The sequence below is a fragment of the Nothobranchius furzeri genome, chromosome 7 (assembly GCF_043380555.1).
Source record: "Nothobranchius furzeri strain GRZ-AD chromosome 7, NfurGRZ-RIMD1, whole genome shotgun sequence".
In the NCBI taxonomy this organism is placed as follows: Eukaryota; Metazoa; Chordata; class Actinopteri; order Cyprinodontiformes; family Nothobranchiidae; genus Nothobranchius; species Nothobranchius furzeri.
Window position 1 is genome coordinate 63,409,096 of NC_091747.1, and position 18,656 is coordinate 63,427,751.

Consider the following 18,656-nt stretch of genomic DNA (forward strand, 5'->3'; position numbering starts at 1 on the left):
AGGTCAGTTCATCAAGCCAGTCAGCAGACTCCTGTAGAAGGAACCCAGCAGGTCGCATCGAGTCACTGACTAGTGTCAGAGTCTTCACAGCAAGTTTTACAGAGTTACAGCTGGTAAAAGGGTCAATTAGGATTCTATTATTAGATATAAATGATGTAAGCAGTGTTTAGCTGCATCAGAGTAAAAAGCTGCTAAAATCTATATTTACTGTAGATCTTCTGTTTTTATTGCAGAAAATATTCAGGATCAGATGATTTAACTCTAAGAATAAAAGTTTTATTTGTTTTCTGAGTGAGGAAATCTGCTGGGATGATCCGGAACATTTGGATGAATTCATTAGAGAAGCAGGACGGTTTAAAGCTGTCGAGCATTTCTGTTTATTTCCTCCTGGAATCAATTTAATTTCTCTATTTTGTGATTTAAAGTTATTTTATAAATCCTGACATGAGTTGTTGCGACGCAGCAGACTCAGAAACGTGTGTGTGAGTGGATGTTTTTAGTGTTTTTAGGTGATTTTCAGCGTTTCTATGAAAACTGAAGCCTGTGTGTGTGTGTGTGAGCGTCGCTGTAACACACATTATATATTTATCTAAGAGATAAGATCCCGGCACGTTCATGCATACTTTATATGAGTATTAGCTGTAATGGGAAGAAACGCAGACCTACTCATTAAATCGGTTGGGATCAAATGGTCTGGATTTATGCTCTAATCTCTGAAATTATCTTTAAATGAAAAAAAAACAGAAACTCAGCTGCAGCCTGGTACGTTTCTCATCAGAAATAGATGCTTTAGGTTTAAACCTTTATTTTATTTTAATAAACTTCAGCAGAAATGGTCCAATATTTAACTTTCTGATGGCTGTGATTTTAGGCTTTTTAAAGGTGTGGTTCACTGAAAAATACATTTTTAATGATTATTTCTGATTCTAACGGGTCACTTAGTTTTTCATGCAGGCTGAACATGAAATAGTCTCCTACATCTATCTTCTGCAGTAGCTTCTGATAGAAACCAGACGGTGAAACTCTAGGATTAGAAAATCCTGACAGATCTACGTCACACTGTCACTTAACTCACCCATCTTGACTCACGACGGGTCACGTTTAGCGTCCAGGAAACAGCAGAGCTAGTAGAAGCTACCTGTTAGCATTAGCAACTCCACCACACGGCAGAACTCCTCCAGGCTTGTGTTATTTGTGGAGATAAAACATCAACTTGTAGAGAAAACAGTCAGTGGCAGAGTCGTGTTGCTGTTAGCCAATCAGAGGAGAGATATCCAGATATCAGGAAGTAAGACTCGGGGTCTGTCGTCTGAAGCTCAGCTGGGATGTGGCTCACTTCTAGTTCCTGAAATAGGTGAACCAGGGCATTTTGTTCCCCGAGGTGTTTATTCCTACTAGAAACCGCCGCAGATGTATTGAATAAACGAGTGAATTACACCTTTAATGTTTTAAAGAAACGTGTCGGCCATCTTTACGAGTTTTTCCTTTAACTTTACAGCAAACGGTAACTTTAACACAAAGTATCTATGAGTTCCCATTTTTAGACCACTTACTGAAGCTTTGTTCAGAGAAATGTGGCAGGCACAAATCTGGGCCAGCACGGACCGGGCTGGGTGGCGTGTATTTGAGCCGGCCAGTCAGTTGGCAGTGGGCGTGCCTGACCTGTTCAGCCTGAAGCAGACCGCCTTGATATGAGGGCTGAAAAACTGACCGGTTGACAACGGGAAAATACTAGGCCACCTCGATGGGAACACTTTAAAAGCTACCCAGTCCAGTCTGTGCTGGCCCAGATGTGAAAGCACCAACAGAGGTCTTGTCCTTCAGGACTGAGGAGCTAACGGCTAGTCTGAGTGCAGCAAAAGTGTACTAAAGAAATATTTGCATCATGGGGGGAAAATGGCACCAGGCCTGAAAGCCGAGGCCTGAAAACAACCATTTACATGTCTAACTGGTCTGAGTGGTTTTGTTCCTGCTTCTGTTTCCCCGAGCACCACTTCCACCAGCAGCTCCACTATTTCATGCAAACATGTGGGGACTATTGTGCCGCAGCATTTGCATGTTTGAGACGCTAAACTTTGTTTACGTGGAGACAAACGACGGCGTCCGCGGTGTTCCGGTTCCACGGAACAGCCGCCGCATTTGCATGGAGACGGTTTGGGTTCTGGTCTAACTGCTGGAGCCACTGAGACCCAGCCGACGATGGAGACGGGGAACTTCAGGTTGATTTCAACATGTCAGATGTTCCAACGCTAAAGCTCTACCTATATGAACATCCAAGATCAGAAACCACTTCACCTGAGATTAGGATTAACGGGCTGGAGTCTCCACTTGCTCTCCCGTCTCCTGATCTCGTCATCGTTAAACTCTGGTGTTGAAAAGCTGAGAGGAAGATAAATGTTATGATGTATATCTGAATGATGTTCCTGGGAAGTTTACCTGCGCTAGAGCTCCAGGGGGCGGGGCTACAGCACCGGTTAGTCAGATGAGCCTGCTAACTCTTAAATAGACCAGCCTTTTATTGATCAGACCTCTTTACTTCCTGTCAGGTTTGATCTAAAGTTTATTTCCTGGCTTCTTGCTAACGTTGAGCTGCTTTTATATTCAAATTTGAAACTCTGCTTCTGAAACTCACCGCAGGATTCCCGGTTTCGAAGCCTTGTCATCTTTCAGAGGGAGTGAGAACAGACGTTCACTTTCCTCTGAATCTAAAGATAAACTCGTCTCAGTGAGAAGTGAAGCTGTTGCATGGGGAGCTGCAGATGCTGCTCCACAGACCGTTTACACATTTAAACCGTGCTGGTCTAGTTTTCCTCTGGGATGTTTCATCCATCATCCTGATGGAAGCAGCATCACCACCGGCACAGAGCCGAGGATCAAACCGGATTCACCAGGAGCTGAAGCTGGTGAAACGTGGAGGATTAGGGTTAACCCTAACCCATCGTCAGGATGTTCAACAACACACCCATTCTGACCTGCTGATAAAGATTCTGGCAGATTCCGTTATCTGTTCAGGAACTCTTATGAAATCTTTATTCTTATTTTAGACGCATGGATCATTGAATACTGCTAGCCTGATCTGGCTTTGAGATTCAGTTCTAATCCAGACATCAGGGATTAGCCAAGGAGGAGCTCGCTCAGCAGGGATTTGTTTTCAGCCACATTCCTCGTTACACGTCCTCGTGTCCGAAAGCAGGTCAAACTGTGTGTGTGTGTGTGAGTGTGCTCGCTCATGAATGAAGAGGATTTACTCGAGGGATTTCCACAGAAACTGACCCAGAAACATGAATAATAGTTTTTAAGTATTAAAAACAACAGAGATTAAATCTCCAACTGGATAAATTTACCTCAGAAACTACAAATAAGGATGTTTTACTCCTGAAACGTTTAGAAACCATGATGAGAAACAAAGTTTTTTTTTTATTATTGTTGGATTTTCTAGCAGCTCACAGCTGGAAAATATCCAGTGATCCTGATTGGACCTAAACACAAAGATGTCCTCTTTTACCCATCTCTCCAGGTGAGCCCTGGGCTCCAAGCTGAGTGCTAACCATGCTGGGGCAGAGCAATGTGACCTCCAGCACCCTACAGCTGGTAGCCAGCGACATGACTGGGATCATGGAGAAGCTGGACACGCGTGAGCTGGACCTGGGTGACGGGGACTACAGCACCACTGATGGCGGTGCCGCCAATGGTATCCGTTCGTTCTCCTCACGTAATTTATCTCCATTGGTTAGCCGAAGCTAAAGGTTTGTTTTCCCCTCCAGGGGATCGGTTGCCTTTCACAGCGATCTATGAAACAGTCGGTTTCAAGGAGTCTGAGGCCAAAGTCTTCCTGTCCTCACCAATCACTGCCAAAATCATGGCGGTGGAGCGATTCACCTCTGCTCAGGATCGCTTCAACCAAACCACACAGAGAAGTGTTAATAAGGTGCTACCATTCAGCGTTTTCCTACTTACGCCTCACATCCACTCACCTTTATCTCAACAAAAGGTTTCTAAGTTATACCGTTAGCTCAGACTAGCTGTTAGCTTGGACTAGCAAAAGCTCAGACCAGCTCTAAGATCGCACTTGTCATTAGTTCAGACTAGCTATTAGCATTGACTAGCTGTTAGAATGGACTAGCTGTTAGCATTGATTAGCTATTAATATGGACTAGCTGTTAACATTGACTTGCCATTAGTTCAGACTAGCTGTTAGCATGGACTAGTTGTTAGCATTGATTAGCTTTTAGTATGGACTAGCTGTTAACATGGACTAGTCACTAGTTCAGACTAGCTGTTAACATGGACTAGTCATTAGTTCAGACTAGCTATTAGCATTGACTAGCTGTTAGAATGGACTAGCTGTTAGCATTGATTAGCTATTAATACGGACTAGCTGTTAGCATGGACTAGTTGTTAGCATTGATTAGCTTTTAGTATGGACTAGGTGTTAACATGGACTAGTCACTAGTTCAGACTAGCTGTTAACATAGACTAGTCATTAGTTCAGACTAGCTATTAGCATTGACTAGCTGTTAGAATGGACTAGCTGTTAGCATTGATTAGCTATTAATACGGACTAGCTGTTAACATTGACTTGCCATTAGTTCAGACTAGCTGTTAGCATGGACTAGTTGTTAGCATTGATTAGCTATTAATATGGACTAGCTGTTAACATTGACTTGCCATTAGTTCAGACTAGCTGTTAGCATGGACTAGTTGTTAGCATTCATTAGCTTTTAGTATGGACTAGCTGTTAACATGGACTACTCACTAGTTCAGACTAGCTGTTAACATGGACTAGTCATTAGTTCAGACTAGCTATTAGCATTGACTAGCTGTTAGAATGGACAAGCTGTTAGCATTGATTAGCTATTAATACGGACTAGCTGTTAACATTGACTTGCCATTAGTTCAGACTAGCTGTTAGCATGGACTAGTTGTTAGCATTGATTAGCTATTAGTATAGACTAGTCATTAGTTCAGACTAGCTATTAGCATTGACTAGCTGTTAGCATTGATTAGCTATTAGTATGGACTAGCTGTTAACATGGACTAGTCACTAGTTCAGACTAGCTGTTAACATGGACTAGTCATTAGTTCAGACTAGCTATTAGCATTGACTAGCTGTTAGCGTTGATTAGCTATTAGTATGGACTAGCTGTTAACATGGACTAGTCATTAGTTCAGACTAGCTATTAGCATTGACTAGCTGTTAGCGTTGATTAGCTATTAGTATGGACTAGCTGTTAACATGGACTAGTCATTAGTTCAGACTAGCTATTAGCGTTGACTAGTTGTTAGCATTGATTAGCTATTAGTATGGACTAGTCATTAGTTCAGACTAGCTCTTAGCATGGGCTAGCTGTTAGCATTGATTAGCTATTAGTATGGACTAGCTGTTAACATTAACTACTCATTAGTTCAGACTAGCTATTGGCATTGACTAGCTGTTAGAATGGACCAGCTGTCAGCATTGATTAGCTATTAGCATTGACTAGCTGTTAGCGTTGATTAGCTATTAGTGTGGACTAGCTGTTAGCATTGAGCCTCCTTCAGCCTCCTGTTTGATGAAACCCGAGCAGCAGAGAAACTAACCGGGTCAGTAACCCGCTAACTAACTGCTCCTCCTGCAGTCGATGCCGGCTGTCTACAAGATCGAGCTGAAGCATGGAGAGTTCACCTGGGAGGTGAAGAAGAAGGAGAAACACTTTGTGGACCTCCACAGAGAGCTGAGGACCTACAAGACCTTCATGAGAATTCCGCTGCCTTCACGCAGGTAAAATGTCTTCATGTTTTCTGTCCCGGGCTTCGAACCAACAACCCCCTTACTGATTTAATCTCTGCAGTCACACGGTGAGGAGGACGATATCAAGAGGCGAGGTGAGGCAGATGCCAAACCTCCCCAGAGGTAGAGCAGAGGAGCTGGGGAGAGAAGAACAAGTAGCCAGCCGCAGGGTTGGTGTCTGATCAGAGACCCGCTTGGGTTGGGTTGCTTCTGTTGAAGTCGTTATTTTTGTTTTCTGATCAGAAACAACTAGAAGATTACTTGAACAAGCTGCTGAAGATGCAGATGTACAGGAACTACTACGCCACCGTAAGATCCACAACCTTAAACAGAAAAAAATACTTTTCTGATGTTTTTATCCTTAAAACTGTAGAAAACAAACATCCTCAACTGTAAAATATTCTATATTTACACACACACACACACACACACACACACACACACACACACACCCTGTTTGCAGATGGAGTTTATGGACGTCAGCCAGCTGTCCTTCATCCATGACCTCGGACCTAAAGGACTGTAAGGAAAATCTGTTAAATTTTCTCATCCTTCAGTTTTAGATTTGACGCACAAACTTAAGTTAATTATTGACTTTAATCAAATAACGGAAAACTACAGAGATTAAATAATCTGGTTAAATGAGGATTTTATTCAAATATAATCTCATAACTCTCTCAGTGATGTTTTTGAAATCATGTCTGAGGATTTCTGAGCTGATGGAAAGTTTTGATCTTCAGAGTAAATATTATTACTGAGTAAACATTTTTAATGTACTACTGATTGTATACACATGTATATAATCTAGAAGAGTAGAGGTAGATAAACCGGGTATTAGCCACACCCCCTGAGTGTTCCTCGTGTCTTCTAGAGAAGGAATGGTGCAGAAACGATCCGGTGGACATCGGATTCCCGGCATGAACTGCTTTGGTCACAGCAAGATGTGCTACCGCTGGTCCAAACGGTCAGTCCATGCAGACCACCCAGAACATTACATCATAAATTAAGCACTGTTTTGTTAGAGAGGTAAACAGGGCAGGTTTCGTTGTTTTAATTGGACCAGAACCACAAGTTCCGATGGTCCAGGTCTTCAGAGCCACAGTTTGCCCCATTTTAAGGCTGATCTGATGATGGACCTGTTGTCTCCGTGATGACGGACCTGTTGTCTCTGTGATGATGGACCTGTTGTCTCCGTGATGACGGACCTGTTGTCTCTGTGATGACGGACCTGTTGTCTCTGTGATGACGGACCTGTTGTCTCTGTGATGACGGACCTGTTGTCTCCGTGTCCAGCTGGCTGGTGGTGAAGGATTCCTTCCTGCTCTACATGAAGCTCGACTCGGGCGCCATCTCCTTCGTGATGCTGTTCGATAAGGAGTTCTGCATCAAGATGGACTTCAAAGACACTGAAACCAAACATGGCCTCCGCATCGACAGCCTCTCCAGGTGTGTGCAGCGTTTTTCTTGGTCCCACCGGAAACACGGAGCGCTGCTGAACATTGTGTGTGTGCAGGTCGTTGGTGCTGAAGTGTGCCAGCTACAGACACGCCCGCTGGTGGGGGCAGGCCATCGACTGCTTTTCCAAGAAGCACGGCGCCGCCTTCCTCAAGGACCACCGCTTCGGGTCTTTCGCCATGGAGGAAAAGAACATCCCTGCCAAATGGTAACAATTAGGGAGGTTCCTCTCAGGTTTTTTCCTCCCGATCCGATTCCAAGTCTTTTTTTTAAGAGTCTGCCGATCCCGAGTCCCGATCCGATACTTAAGAAATGCATTAAGACAAAAGGACACACCAGAGTTGTCCTTTAATCTTTTGATCACTAATGTGCTTATTTCTTGTATTTCTGTCGTTTCTTTAGTTTATCTAACATAAAACATCACTTATTTAGGAAGTATATTAATGAGGAACGTGTTAATATGAAGAACAAATCAAAGAGTAGCCTCATTTCTAATAGTTTACTCAGCGTGCGCTGTATTGAGTGACAGGGATGGCAGGGCACATGACGGTAAGCAACAGGGTCACTCTTTTCAACATAACACCTGTAGAGCTGCTGCGTCTGTAAAGGTAGGAAGAGAACACCGATCCTCCCGTGAGCCACGCAGACTGCAGAACCCGCGATTGCAACCGGACACTCGCCGGTGGGAGGTGCTGCTGTCCGTAGACTTTCATTTCTTGACACATCTTTTATTCGTGTCGACGGGCTTATCCGCATTGTTGCAGCAAACTGAGCAGGAAGAGTTTTTTTAAGGTGGTGCATCAGCTTTGTAGCGTTGAACATGGCAAAACCAGTTCCATCGTGGTAAATGCCCAGTTTGCACACATTACACGCGTCTATTACACTCCTTTTGCTGCTTGTTTTAAAATACCTCCAACTTACAGACGTTCTCTCTCTCTCTCTAGAGGCCACAAGTGTGCTCTGTGTGACCTGTTATCTCCCGAGCTACCTTAACTTGTGGGGCTTTACGGTGTGGTTGTCTGTGAAACAGAGCACTGGTGAATTAAAACCAAGCCTTTTATAATCTTTCTCAGGATGGATTGTTGTTTTAAATGGTTAAATCAGATTATTCCCACCTGATTTTGGTCCGTTCAAAATCACCTGATCAGATCGGAGCATCCCTAGTAACTATAGCAACCAGCTAGCAGAATTATGTCCAGGCTGGACCTCCTGTTTGTAGGATTTCCTTCTTCTTTACAGTTTTATTAAACGAGATTCTGGGAGTGATCGCTGGGATCTGGATCTGGCTCAGACCTGGACCTTGATCTGTCTCTCTCTGAACGAGGAACACAAGAACAGGGATCAATAATTAGTTTACGTTTTTATTTGGGTGTCAGGAATCTTTAACTCATTCACTGCCAGCGTTTCTCACCATTTTTATTTTAAGAGTAACAGAACGTTGCACGCTAGGATGATGTCGACGCCAAAAAAACTAAAACAAAGCAGAGACTCACCTCTTACATCAAGAAGAACCCGCGCATTTCGAGCGTTATCCGTTCTTTCATAATTGTTGTTGAATTGTGATCGGCAGAAGCTTTTCTGGTTCGCATCTCAATTTTTTTTACAGCAGCAGCCCAAAACGATCTCCTAACACATGGATTTTCTGCTTCCTGATCATGTGACGTGTGACGTATGCGGATGAAGATCTGCTTTAGAGCGGAGATGTTTGTTCTCGTGGTGCGGGGGCTCGTCCGACGCCCACACAGTAAAAACATGTAAATGACGACTTTAGTCGTTATTGGCAGTGAATGAATTAACAGCAGGACTGAAGGTTTAAAAGGCTCTTTACCATGTCTTTATTGACTTATTTATGGGACATGTTTGGCTCTTCTCTGTAAACTGAGGCAGGTCAAAGGTCAGCAGACAGGAGTCCAGACGAGACCCAGTCCAGCTGGCAGCAGCATCCGTGCAGGTTTTAACGCCATCAGGAACACGTTTAGCTTTGGCTTTTCTCCTCCGTCGTTAAATTAGTGTGTGTGTGTGTGTGTGTGTGTGTGTGTGTGTGTGTGTGTGTGTGTGTGTGTGTGTGTGTGTGTGTGTGTGTGTGTGTGTGTGTGTGTGTGTGTGTGTGTGTGTGTGTGTGTGTGTGTGTGTGTGTGTGTGTGTGTGTGTGTGTGTGTGTGTGAGAGACAGAGAAGGGGAAGGTTCCTTAGCAGAACTGGAGCATGGATGTTTCTCGCAGTAGAAACCCGACACACAGAGAGAGGGAAAGTGAGACTCACCTGCTCATCACCTGTCCTGATGGGCAACACTATCCTGTGTGTGTGTGTGTGTGTGTGTTGCCTGTAAAAGCTTAATGATTCTACAGAAGAGTGACAGGCTAAAAACACACCATCAGGTTACGTTAGACCAGGTCCTGGAGATCCGTTATCCAGCATGTTTTAGTTGTTTTTCTGCTCCGACTCACTTGTTCAGCCTGTTGATCACCTGCTGACTCTAATCAGGTGTGTTGGAGCAAAGAAACAACTAAAACATGCTGGATATGAGCCCTGGGGGACCAGGGTCGGAGACTCCGTGTCAGACGGCTTGGCTGATGGATGCAGTGTCACATGACCTGATGTTGATGCTGAGATGACCTCTTTAAGCTCCGACAGTCGTGTGTGTTCAGATTCTTCTCTGATGTCATGACAGTAATTTAGATATTTGGATTTTATTACTTTTCACAAGGATCCTGTTTTAATGTCGCTCACTTAAAATTAAAATGAAGGCAAAGGGGCGGGGCTTAAAGCTGCAGACAGCCACTAAGGGGATCCATAAGGCTACACAACTATTATATAAACAAAGATTTTTACCTGGTGTTCTTGTGACATTCACTAATGTGTCTGACAGCATCAGGCCCTTTAATTAATCTATAATCTCATAAATCCAGTGCGTCTGGTGCAGAACCTTGTTGGGATTTTTCTCCAACAGGACGACAACATTTAGATGTTGGATGTGTTTTTGAAAGCTGAAGCATGTTAGTGACAGGAAACTCCAACCTTTAACCCTCCAATGCCCACAGCTGATAGGGTCTGATGTCATCTGCAGGTATGTGAACGGTAAAACCTACATGGAGGACGTGGCTGATGCTCTGGAGGAGGCCAAGGAGGAAATCTTCATCACAGACTGGTGGTGAGTGTGAACCCTCACCTTCCTCCTCTGCGGCTCATGTTCTGGTTCCAGAGGTAAGCGAGTGCACAAGGTACTCGCCTCAGGGAAGTTTCTGGCCAAACGGATCCATTACAAGCCAACAGTCATGGGTTCAAACTATCACTACACACACTGACTTCAAAATAAAAGCCTGTGTTTCTGCTGAGTAACAATCAAATTACCAGAATAGAATATTTATTTATTTATTTATTTATTTTTCTTGGTGTCCTGTCTGGCTGTGAAGCAAACAGAATTGATGTCTGAATGCTGGTAAAAAGCCTTACAGATTTACTCTCAGGTGGAACATCAAAGCTTCTGCTTTAATGTCACGCCTGATACTTAAAACTTTATTGTTATTGTTTTTTGAATGCTTGTAATTCCGACCAAACACAGAGACAGAGGTGTAAGAGAAAGGAAGAGACAAAAGGAAGGGGGGGGGGGGGGGTTGCCACAAAAATAAACAGTCCGTGGTGAAAAAGAGTCTGCTTCTAGACCTGCAGAAAAGGGACACACAACAATACAACAAGATCAAGCTATCACTGCATCAACTTGATGTGGAAATATAAAATCAACATTGTTTAACTGAACACAATAATAAATCACAGTGCATTTAGTGCCCACTATAGCCTCAAGACATGTGTTGAACGTGCCCAAGTCCATACTTATGAGAGCACCATGTGAGCACTGCTAAATGGTTCACTGACCATGATATTTCTGTGCTCAATTGGCCTGCCAACTCTCCTGATCTAAACCCCGTAGAGAATCTGTGGGATATTGTGAAGAGAAAGTTGAGAGATGCAAGACCCAACACTATGGATGAGCTTAAGGCCGCTATCAAAGCATCCTGGGCCTCCATAACACCTCAGCAGTGCAACAGGCTGATTGCCTCCATGCCACACCGCATTGAAGCAGTCATTTCTGCAAAAGGATTCCCGACCAAGTATTGAGTGCGTAACATAATTATTTGAAGGTTGACTTTTTTTGTATTAAAAACACTTTTCTTCTATTGGTCGGATGAAATATGCTAATGTTTTGAGAAAGACTTGTACATTAGTGGATTGCCAATTGCGCTGAGTCCCAGCTGTACTGAGCCTGTCTGTTAAAGTATCCATCCAAAAATTAAAATCGCCTCCAAGTTTAAGTGGACAGTCCAAGTGTTTGGAGAGTACAGAGAAAAAGTTATGAAAGAATGAAGGGTCATCAATATTTGGACAGTATATGCTGACGATACATAAGCTTTGGTTCAGTACAGATATTTTTAACATTATAAATCTACCCTCTGGATCAGAAACTGTGTCCAATACTATGAAATTGATGTTTTTGTGTATTAAAATAGCTACACCTCTTTGCCTAGAGTTTTAGCAGGCAGAGAACATGCTTGGAAACTCAGGTGTTTTAAGTTCATCTGCAGATGTGGCAGACCTATGAGTCTCTTGTAATAGTATTACGTCTGCTTGCACTCTTTTTTAACTGATCAAAAATCTTTAATCTTTTCTCTCTGGCACCAGCTCCATGTACGTTCCATGAGACAAAATTTAGTGCACCCATAGATGTGTGTGTGAGTAGCTAGAATATGATGCCTTCACGTGAATAAGATGGAATAAGTACTTAAATGTATAAAATAATATGTTAATAAATAACAGAAAAATAAATAAATAATAATAATAATAATAATGGACACAACGGTGTTTGTGGTTGTATTATGAGACGCATAAATTGTTATATTGTGCTGTAGATTTAATGTGTGTGTGTGTGCTTGAAGAAGAAAATATCATTTCTATAGCACCTTTCAAGATAAAAATCACGAGGCGCTTCACAAAAACAAAAAATGTAAAAATATAAAAAATAATTTAGAAAAGGGTTAAAAATATATTTAAAATGAGCAAAAAATAGACAATTGTGATTAAAAAATGTTAAGAAAGAGAGAGTGAATAGGAAACAGGGAAATCAGTGGATCCTGAGGAAGGTGGAATATGTTTGTTTATTTATTTGGCAGACGCTTTTATCCAAAGCGACTTACAATTTATAACCTATAGGGCATGTTGTGATCTGTAGGGGAAACCGGGATAGGTGGGGAGGGCAGAATAAAGAGAGAGTGGTAGAGAAGGTCATACAAAAGCCAGCTTGAACAAGTGAGTCTTCAGCTTCTTTTTAAAGGAGACCACCGAGTCCACTGATCTCAGGCTCAGGGGGAGAGAGGTCCAGAGTCTGGGGGCCACAGCAGCAAATGATCTGTCACCTTTGGTCTTTAGCCTGGTGCTGCACAACCAGTAGGCTTTGGTCACTGGACCTCAGGGACCTGCTGGGGGTGTAGGGACTAAGAAGATCACCAATGTAAGATGGTGCTTGTCCATGTAAGGCCCTATAGACCAGAACCAGGATCTTGAAATGAACCCTGAAGTTGACTGGCAGCCAGTGAAGCTGGAGGAGAAGCGGGGTGATGTGTGTGTGTGTGTGTGTGTGTGTGCGCCTTTGTGTGCGTGTGTGCCTGTGTGTGTGTGCGTGCGTGCGTGCATGTGTGCCTGTGTGTGTGTGTGCGTGCGCTCGCTGAGTCTGACGCAGTGTTGGAAAGTGGTGTGCTTGTGCCATACAGAAGTAAAGGTCCAGAAGCAGATAAAAAGAGGAAAAGAAAGAATGATAAAGGTTAAAGAAGAAGAGAAAACTAACAAGAAAAGGTGATAGGGGTGTGAGGTGGTTAAGAACAGGTGATCTCATCATCTAGAACACGGATCTAGCAGCTATTTAGTCCTGACGTGATCAAACCCAGTGAATCCTGATAAGAATAATAAATGTCTGACCTGATGTTGGGCTAATACAGCCAGTCAGTCACTCCTTGCTCCTTGTAAAGTTTATTGTCCACATAAAGCTTATCGACCGAGATGACAGCCCTCTTCCCATCCTGGATAAACTTTTTGCGCCACGGGAAGAGGACTCGGCGCCGATCCAGGATTTTTCTAGGAAATTATCATTCACGCTGTAGTATTTTCCTTTGAGCTCTCTTCCATGGCTTTTAACAAGATCCTTCTGTTTAAAATGTTCAAATTTAGCCACGATGGGATGAGGTCTTCTGCTGTCCACTCTTCCAGCTCCAAGGCGATGTACCCGGTGAAAGGTGATGTTTTTGCCGTTTCTTTGGGTATCTTCAGTTCGGTCTGGAGAAACTTCTTGATTGTATGCTCGCAGTTCTCCGCCCCTCATGTCTGCTCTGGCAGACCTGCGAACACCAAATTATTCCTCATGCTACGGGCCTGAAGGTCCAAAACCGTCTCTGAGAATCTTGTTGTCCTGGGTGATCCGCTTCCTTCCCTCTTCCAGGGAAGAAACGAACTCCCGCAGAGACACGTTCTCAGCACCAAGCCGCTCAACCTGCTCCTGGCTGAACTCCAGCGATGTTTCGAGGTTCTGAAACTCCTGGTGTAGAACCTCAAGCAGGTTGAGTCACCCCTCAAATCCCAGAAGCCATTTATCTATAGAATTTAATAGTTCTAATATGTCCTTACGGGGAGATGAGGCCTCAGGCGAGTCCTGAGGACGGCTCCTCTTGTTCCCAGGTGTTTCGGTCTCAACTGCTGAATTCTTTGGACCCATAACAAAAAACTCTAAAACTTCATCAATATAGTTTTGTAAACTTTCAAAATTTTCTCCACTTACCTCCAGGTTGAGTGAGTTATACTTACCAGATTATTTTTTGTGTTGTCAGTAAATAAATTAGGCAAAAATGCGTCTTAATTGTTTGTGGATGTTTGCTAACGAGCTGCCATCAACTTCAAACGCTGCCGTGTCCGGTGATCGGCCGTCAGCGCATGCGCATCTCACCCTCTTCCTGCGCCTCAGAATAGAATATTTCTACTGGTTGGTTTCCTCTCCATGTGGACCAAGAAGTTGGATGTGAGGAATGTTTTGGTGGTGTTGGATTTCCTGTTTGGAAAATAATTAAAGAAGAGAAGAAAGTTAAAGTAGAAATGGTTTAAGGGAAGGATAAGGTAAGATAAAGATGAGAGCAGGGATGGGGAAAAAAGCATCGACATATATATGTATGTGTGTATGTATATATATATATATATATATATATATATATATATATATATATATATATATATATACATATGGAAACCCATTGTCCATATATATATATATATATATATATATATATATATATATATATATATATATATGGACAATGGGTTTCCATAGACTCCAATAATCAGTTTTTGAGACTAAATGGGAGGTGGCCACCACCGCAATTTTGTCTGTGTCACAGGTTCCGTCAAGCCCAGACAATTCCACAAAAGGGAAGAGAGGTGGAGCTGAGGGTGGGGCTGTAAGGCTGGGATCAAATGATGACACCCGGTCGAACTGAAGCTAATGTAGCTACAAGCTAATCTGAAGCTAACCCAAAGCTAACGTGAAGGTGGGAGCTAAGCTAACGGAGGTAGCAACCTAGCTACAACCGGAGTTAACTGTGCACAACACCAGAGCTTCTGAGTCAGAGATACGCCGGGCTGACCGCTGGGTAAAACCGGGTGGAACACAGAGGTCTCCGAGATCTCCACAAGCCGATAGTGGGAACCCAGCTCCACCAACATGTTTTATTTCAACCCATTTTCTAAAGTGCAGCATTATGTTAAATGCACTGGGTTTTACCCTATTACATTTAAATGTCATGGTTAAACAGTACATGTTAAAATCTAAGCTCAGCTCGGCAGTGACCTAAAATACATAAATATAATTTTACTTACCGAAAAAAATGAAGTGGAGACTCCTTGGATGCTCTATTAGTGCAATTAATGCCACAGCAAGTCATTTTGTCCAACAATTGCACAAAAATATCCAAACAAGAATGCACAAACGCTGCAACTAATGGTCTAAGTTAAGAGTCTAAAAATGGCGGAACAGTTTCCAGGCCAGACCGAGGCTCTACTGAGGCCTTTCCCCGGAGCTAGCTCTGTGGTCACGTGGGTCTGATGCTCATTAATTATACAGAAATTTAGGCTTTTAATACACTTAAACAGAAGAGTGAGAAAAAAATTCACCCCCCTCAGAGTTGTCATGAGTGTAAACTAGATCATTTAAACCAAAAACATGTTTTGGTACCAGGCTGTAAACATGTTTATTTCTGCTGTGAAATTGGTATTTTTAACATGGGAGTCAATGAGGATGTGCTCGCTTCTGACACCAGCCCCTAGTGGATGAGGGTGGAACTGTAATTTTTTTCATTTCCGCATTGGCCTCACTTTCAGAACCGAATTGTGGGGTCTTGGAAAAGACCGGAATAATAGGGGATCTTAGGAATGAAAGTGGGAAGGGCTATAAGTGGAAGGTGGAGCTTGTTTATCAGGTGTGAGATTTGAGTGGTCGTTTCTCAATGTCAAGGAACCTTGTCTTGATTTCTTCGCCGCACCCCGGTTGCCTAGGAGATACGTCATCAGGGACCGCCAAGGCGTGTTCCAATATTCTTGTTCTACTGAGGCTTGTGTTCTCCGCTTGTTAGCCGTTTAGCTAACTGAGCATATACGTATAAAATATAACACCTCCCCTGTCATGTGACGTGATGCAAGTCTGTTCCATTTAACAGTTTTCTTTGACCAAGGAAGGATGGTGTCCTCGTGAGCAAGGTGCCTGGCCTCACGAGTCATCGCCTTGCAAGGCCAGGTACCTTGACATTGAGAAACACCCTGTTTTGGTCTCCAGGTTGAGTCCAGAGATCTTCCTGAAGAGGCCAGTGGTTGAAGGAAACCGATGGCGTCTGGACTGCATCCTGAAGCGGAAAGCGGTGAGCAGGAATCACTTCCTGTTTAGTTTACTGTGTCCAGGGTTAATTAAAGAGTCTGAATTTAGGCTTGAACTTTTCAGCAACAAGGTGTGCGGATCTTTGTGATGCTCTACAAGGAGGTGGAGTTAACTCTGGGAATAAACTCCGGTTACAGCAAGAGGGCTCTGCTACGCCTTCATCCCAACATCAAGGTCTGATGGGTTCCTGCAGTTCCACCCCACACTTCCTGTTTCCTGTCTGACCGGTCAGGTCTTGTTTGTCAGGTGATTCGCCACCCAGACCACGTGTCTTCTGCAGTATACCTGTGGGCGCATCACGAGAAGATAATTGTCATCGACCAGTCATTGGCCTTCGTGGGTGGGATCGACCTGGCATATGGACGCTGGGATGACAAGGAACATCGACTCACGGACATCGGGAGTGTGACACTTTCTCACGTGGAGCAGGTCTTTCATGTATTTGCAATTTTTTCTGCCTAAAATTGGAATTTCATGTTGTCAATTTGTCATTGAATGCATCATCAGTGGAGGCCCACATAGACGGTTAGTATTTTAAAGTGACTAGCAAAATTTTGCTAGTTTGAGCTCAGTTAGTAGTGTAGGTTAGTATGAGCTCAGGAAGCTGTGTATGCTAGTCTGAGCTATGTTAGCTTTGGGTGCTAGTCTGAGTTCATTTAGCCATGTATGCTAGTCTGAGCTATGTTAGCTTTGGATGCTAGTCTGAATTCATTTAGCTGTATATTCTAGTCTGAGCTCAGTTAGCTGTATAGGTTAGTATGAGCTTGGTTAGCTTTGGATGCTAGTCTGAGCTCAGTTAGCTGTGAATGCTAATATGAGCTCAGTTAGCTGTATATGCTAGTCTGAGCTCAGTTAGCTGTGAATGCTAATATGAGCTCAGTTAGCTGTATATGCTACTCTGAGCTCAGTTAGCTGTGTATGCTAATATGATCTCTGTTAGCTGTGTATGCTAGTCTGAGCTCAGTTAGCTGTGAATGCTAGTCTGAGCTCAGTTAACTGTGAAAGCTAATATGAGCTCGGTTAGCTGTATATGCTAATCTGAGCTCAGTTAGCTGTGCATGCTAGTCTGAGCTCAGTTAACTGTGAAAGCTAATATGAGCTCGGTTAGCTGTATATGCTAATCTGAGCTCAGTTAGCTGTGCATGCTAGTCTGAGCTCAGTTAGCTATATGCTAGTCTGAGCTCATGGTGCGTTCCAGTTGTCCTCATAACTTGTTTTTCAGAGATAGGTTCGCCGGAAATGATGCAATGAATTAGGAATTCTGAGCTGTGAGCTCGTAGGTTTCAGAGGACCCCGAGATCCCAAATTGAAAGATGTTTGCACCCAGTGCGACCAGGACGTAGTTATCGTCTTTATTTTTTTCTCATTTATATGTTCTGTTTTCTTTCTTTTTGCTATTTAACAGCACCAGTAAGTTGTTTATTGTTGTTATCAATAGTTACAGTGTTTAAATGTTAACATTGCTGCCAAAATACACCAGTGTTTATGCTTTTTACTTTTGATTTGTAATGTTTTCTTGTTGTATGTGGCAACTGTCGAAGGGCGTGTGTGTCACTTTTATTTAGATGTGAAGAATACTTGGTTATATAAATATTTTGGTTTAGTACTCAACAACACTGGTGGCATCCTTTTTTACGAGCTGGAAGCTGGAACACAAAACAAGCCCATTACGTCATTTCCTGCTCCAAGGACAACTGGAATGCACGATCAGTTAGCTGTGTATGCTAGTCTGAGCACAAGTATATGTTTCAATGGTTTAGCTGTGTATGCTAGCCTGAGCTCAGTTAGCTTTGGGTGTTAATATGAGCTCAGAAACCTTGGTGCCTCCAAACTTCATGTGGTGATTTGCTTCCAGGCTGCAGCTGCTTCTTCCACCTCTGTTGCTCCAGCTAAAAGCAGCACAGAGGTTTCCCAGCCCAAAGACAAGAGCCTTTTCACGGTGACGGACTCGGTGGATCAGCCCAAGCTAAAGGGTCAGGGGAGGTTCCGGAGGACCAGGTTCAGCATCAAGAGACATCTTCAGAAGCATGGACTGGCCCAAGCAGACAGTGACAGTGACCTGGAAGAAGATCAGAGTGAGTCTGGATTTCGTCCCTAAAAACAGATGAAAGTTTTCTCCTCAGTCACGTTTCATGTTGCTTTGACTATAAAATAGGTCTTCAACATAAAGATCTGGTTTTTATACACGTCTTTTTTATTTTAGAAAAATAGACCTGACAAGTACATTTCAAAACAACGTGAATTTTCTCAAGTTTTACCCCAAGAAAAAACCCCAGACTGCCAAGCCTGAACAGGAAAGGAAGAGGGGAGAAAAAAACACAGAAAAACAAACAAAAATTAATTAATTAATTAATTAATTAATTAATTAATTAATTGGGGGCACTACTCAGAAACATTAGTTGTGGATTTCTCGACGAATGTCAAAAAAGTTTGTCAAGCTTTATAGAATTTGTTTACAGAACCACAAACAGTG

At 43.0% G+C, this 18,656-nt stretch overlaps 1 protein-coding gene across 5 annotated transcripts in view; it reads left to right on the forward strand.

Moving 5' to 3' along the window:
- pld1b (phospholipase D1b) overlaps positions 1-18,656 on the forward strand; it is a 47,285-nt gene that overhangs the window by 12,095 nt on the left and 16,534 nt on the right. For all 5 annotated transcript variants that reach the window (XM_015955584.3, XM_015955582.3, XM_054750975.2 and 2 more), the window contains 14 exons: positions 3,518-3,691; positions 3,765-3,928; positions 5,619-5,761; positions 5,832-5,940; positions 6,014-6,079; positions 6,234-6,292; positions 6,642-6,734; positions 7,064-7,216; positions 7,284-7,433; positions 10,292-10,375; positions 16,085-16,166; positions 16,247-16,357; positions 16,430-16,612; positions 18,039-18,258. In XM_015955584.3, the coding sequence (XP_015811070.1) occupies positions 3,550-3,691; positions 3,765-3,928; positions 5,619-5,761; positions 5,832-5,940; positions 6,014-6,079; positions 6,234-6,292; positions 6,642-6,734; positions 7,064-7,216; positions 7,284-7,433; positions 10,292-10,375; positions 16,085-16,166; positions 16,247-16,357; positions 16,430-16,612; positions 18,039-18,258 (1,759 nt within the window). In that variant the 5' untranslated portion in view covers positions 3,518-3,549. The remainder of the gene's footprint in view (positions 1-3,517; positions 3,692-3,764; positions 3,929-5,618; positions 5,762-5,831; positions 5,941-6,013; positions 6,080-6,233; positions 6,293-6,641; positions 6,735-7,063; positions 7,217-7,283; positions 7,434-10,291; positions 10,376-16,084; positions 16,167-16,246; positions 16,358-16,429; positions 16,613-18,038; positions 18,259-18,656) is intronic.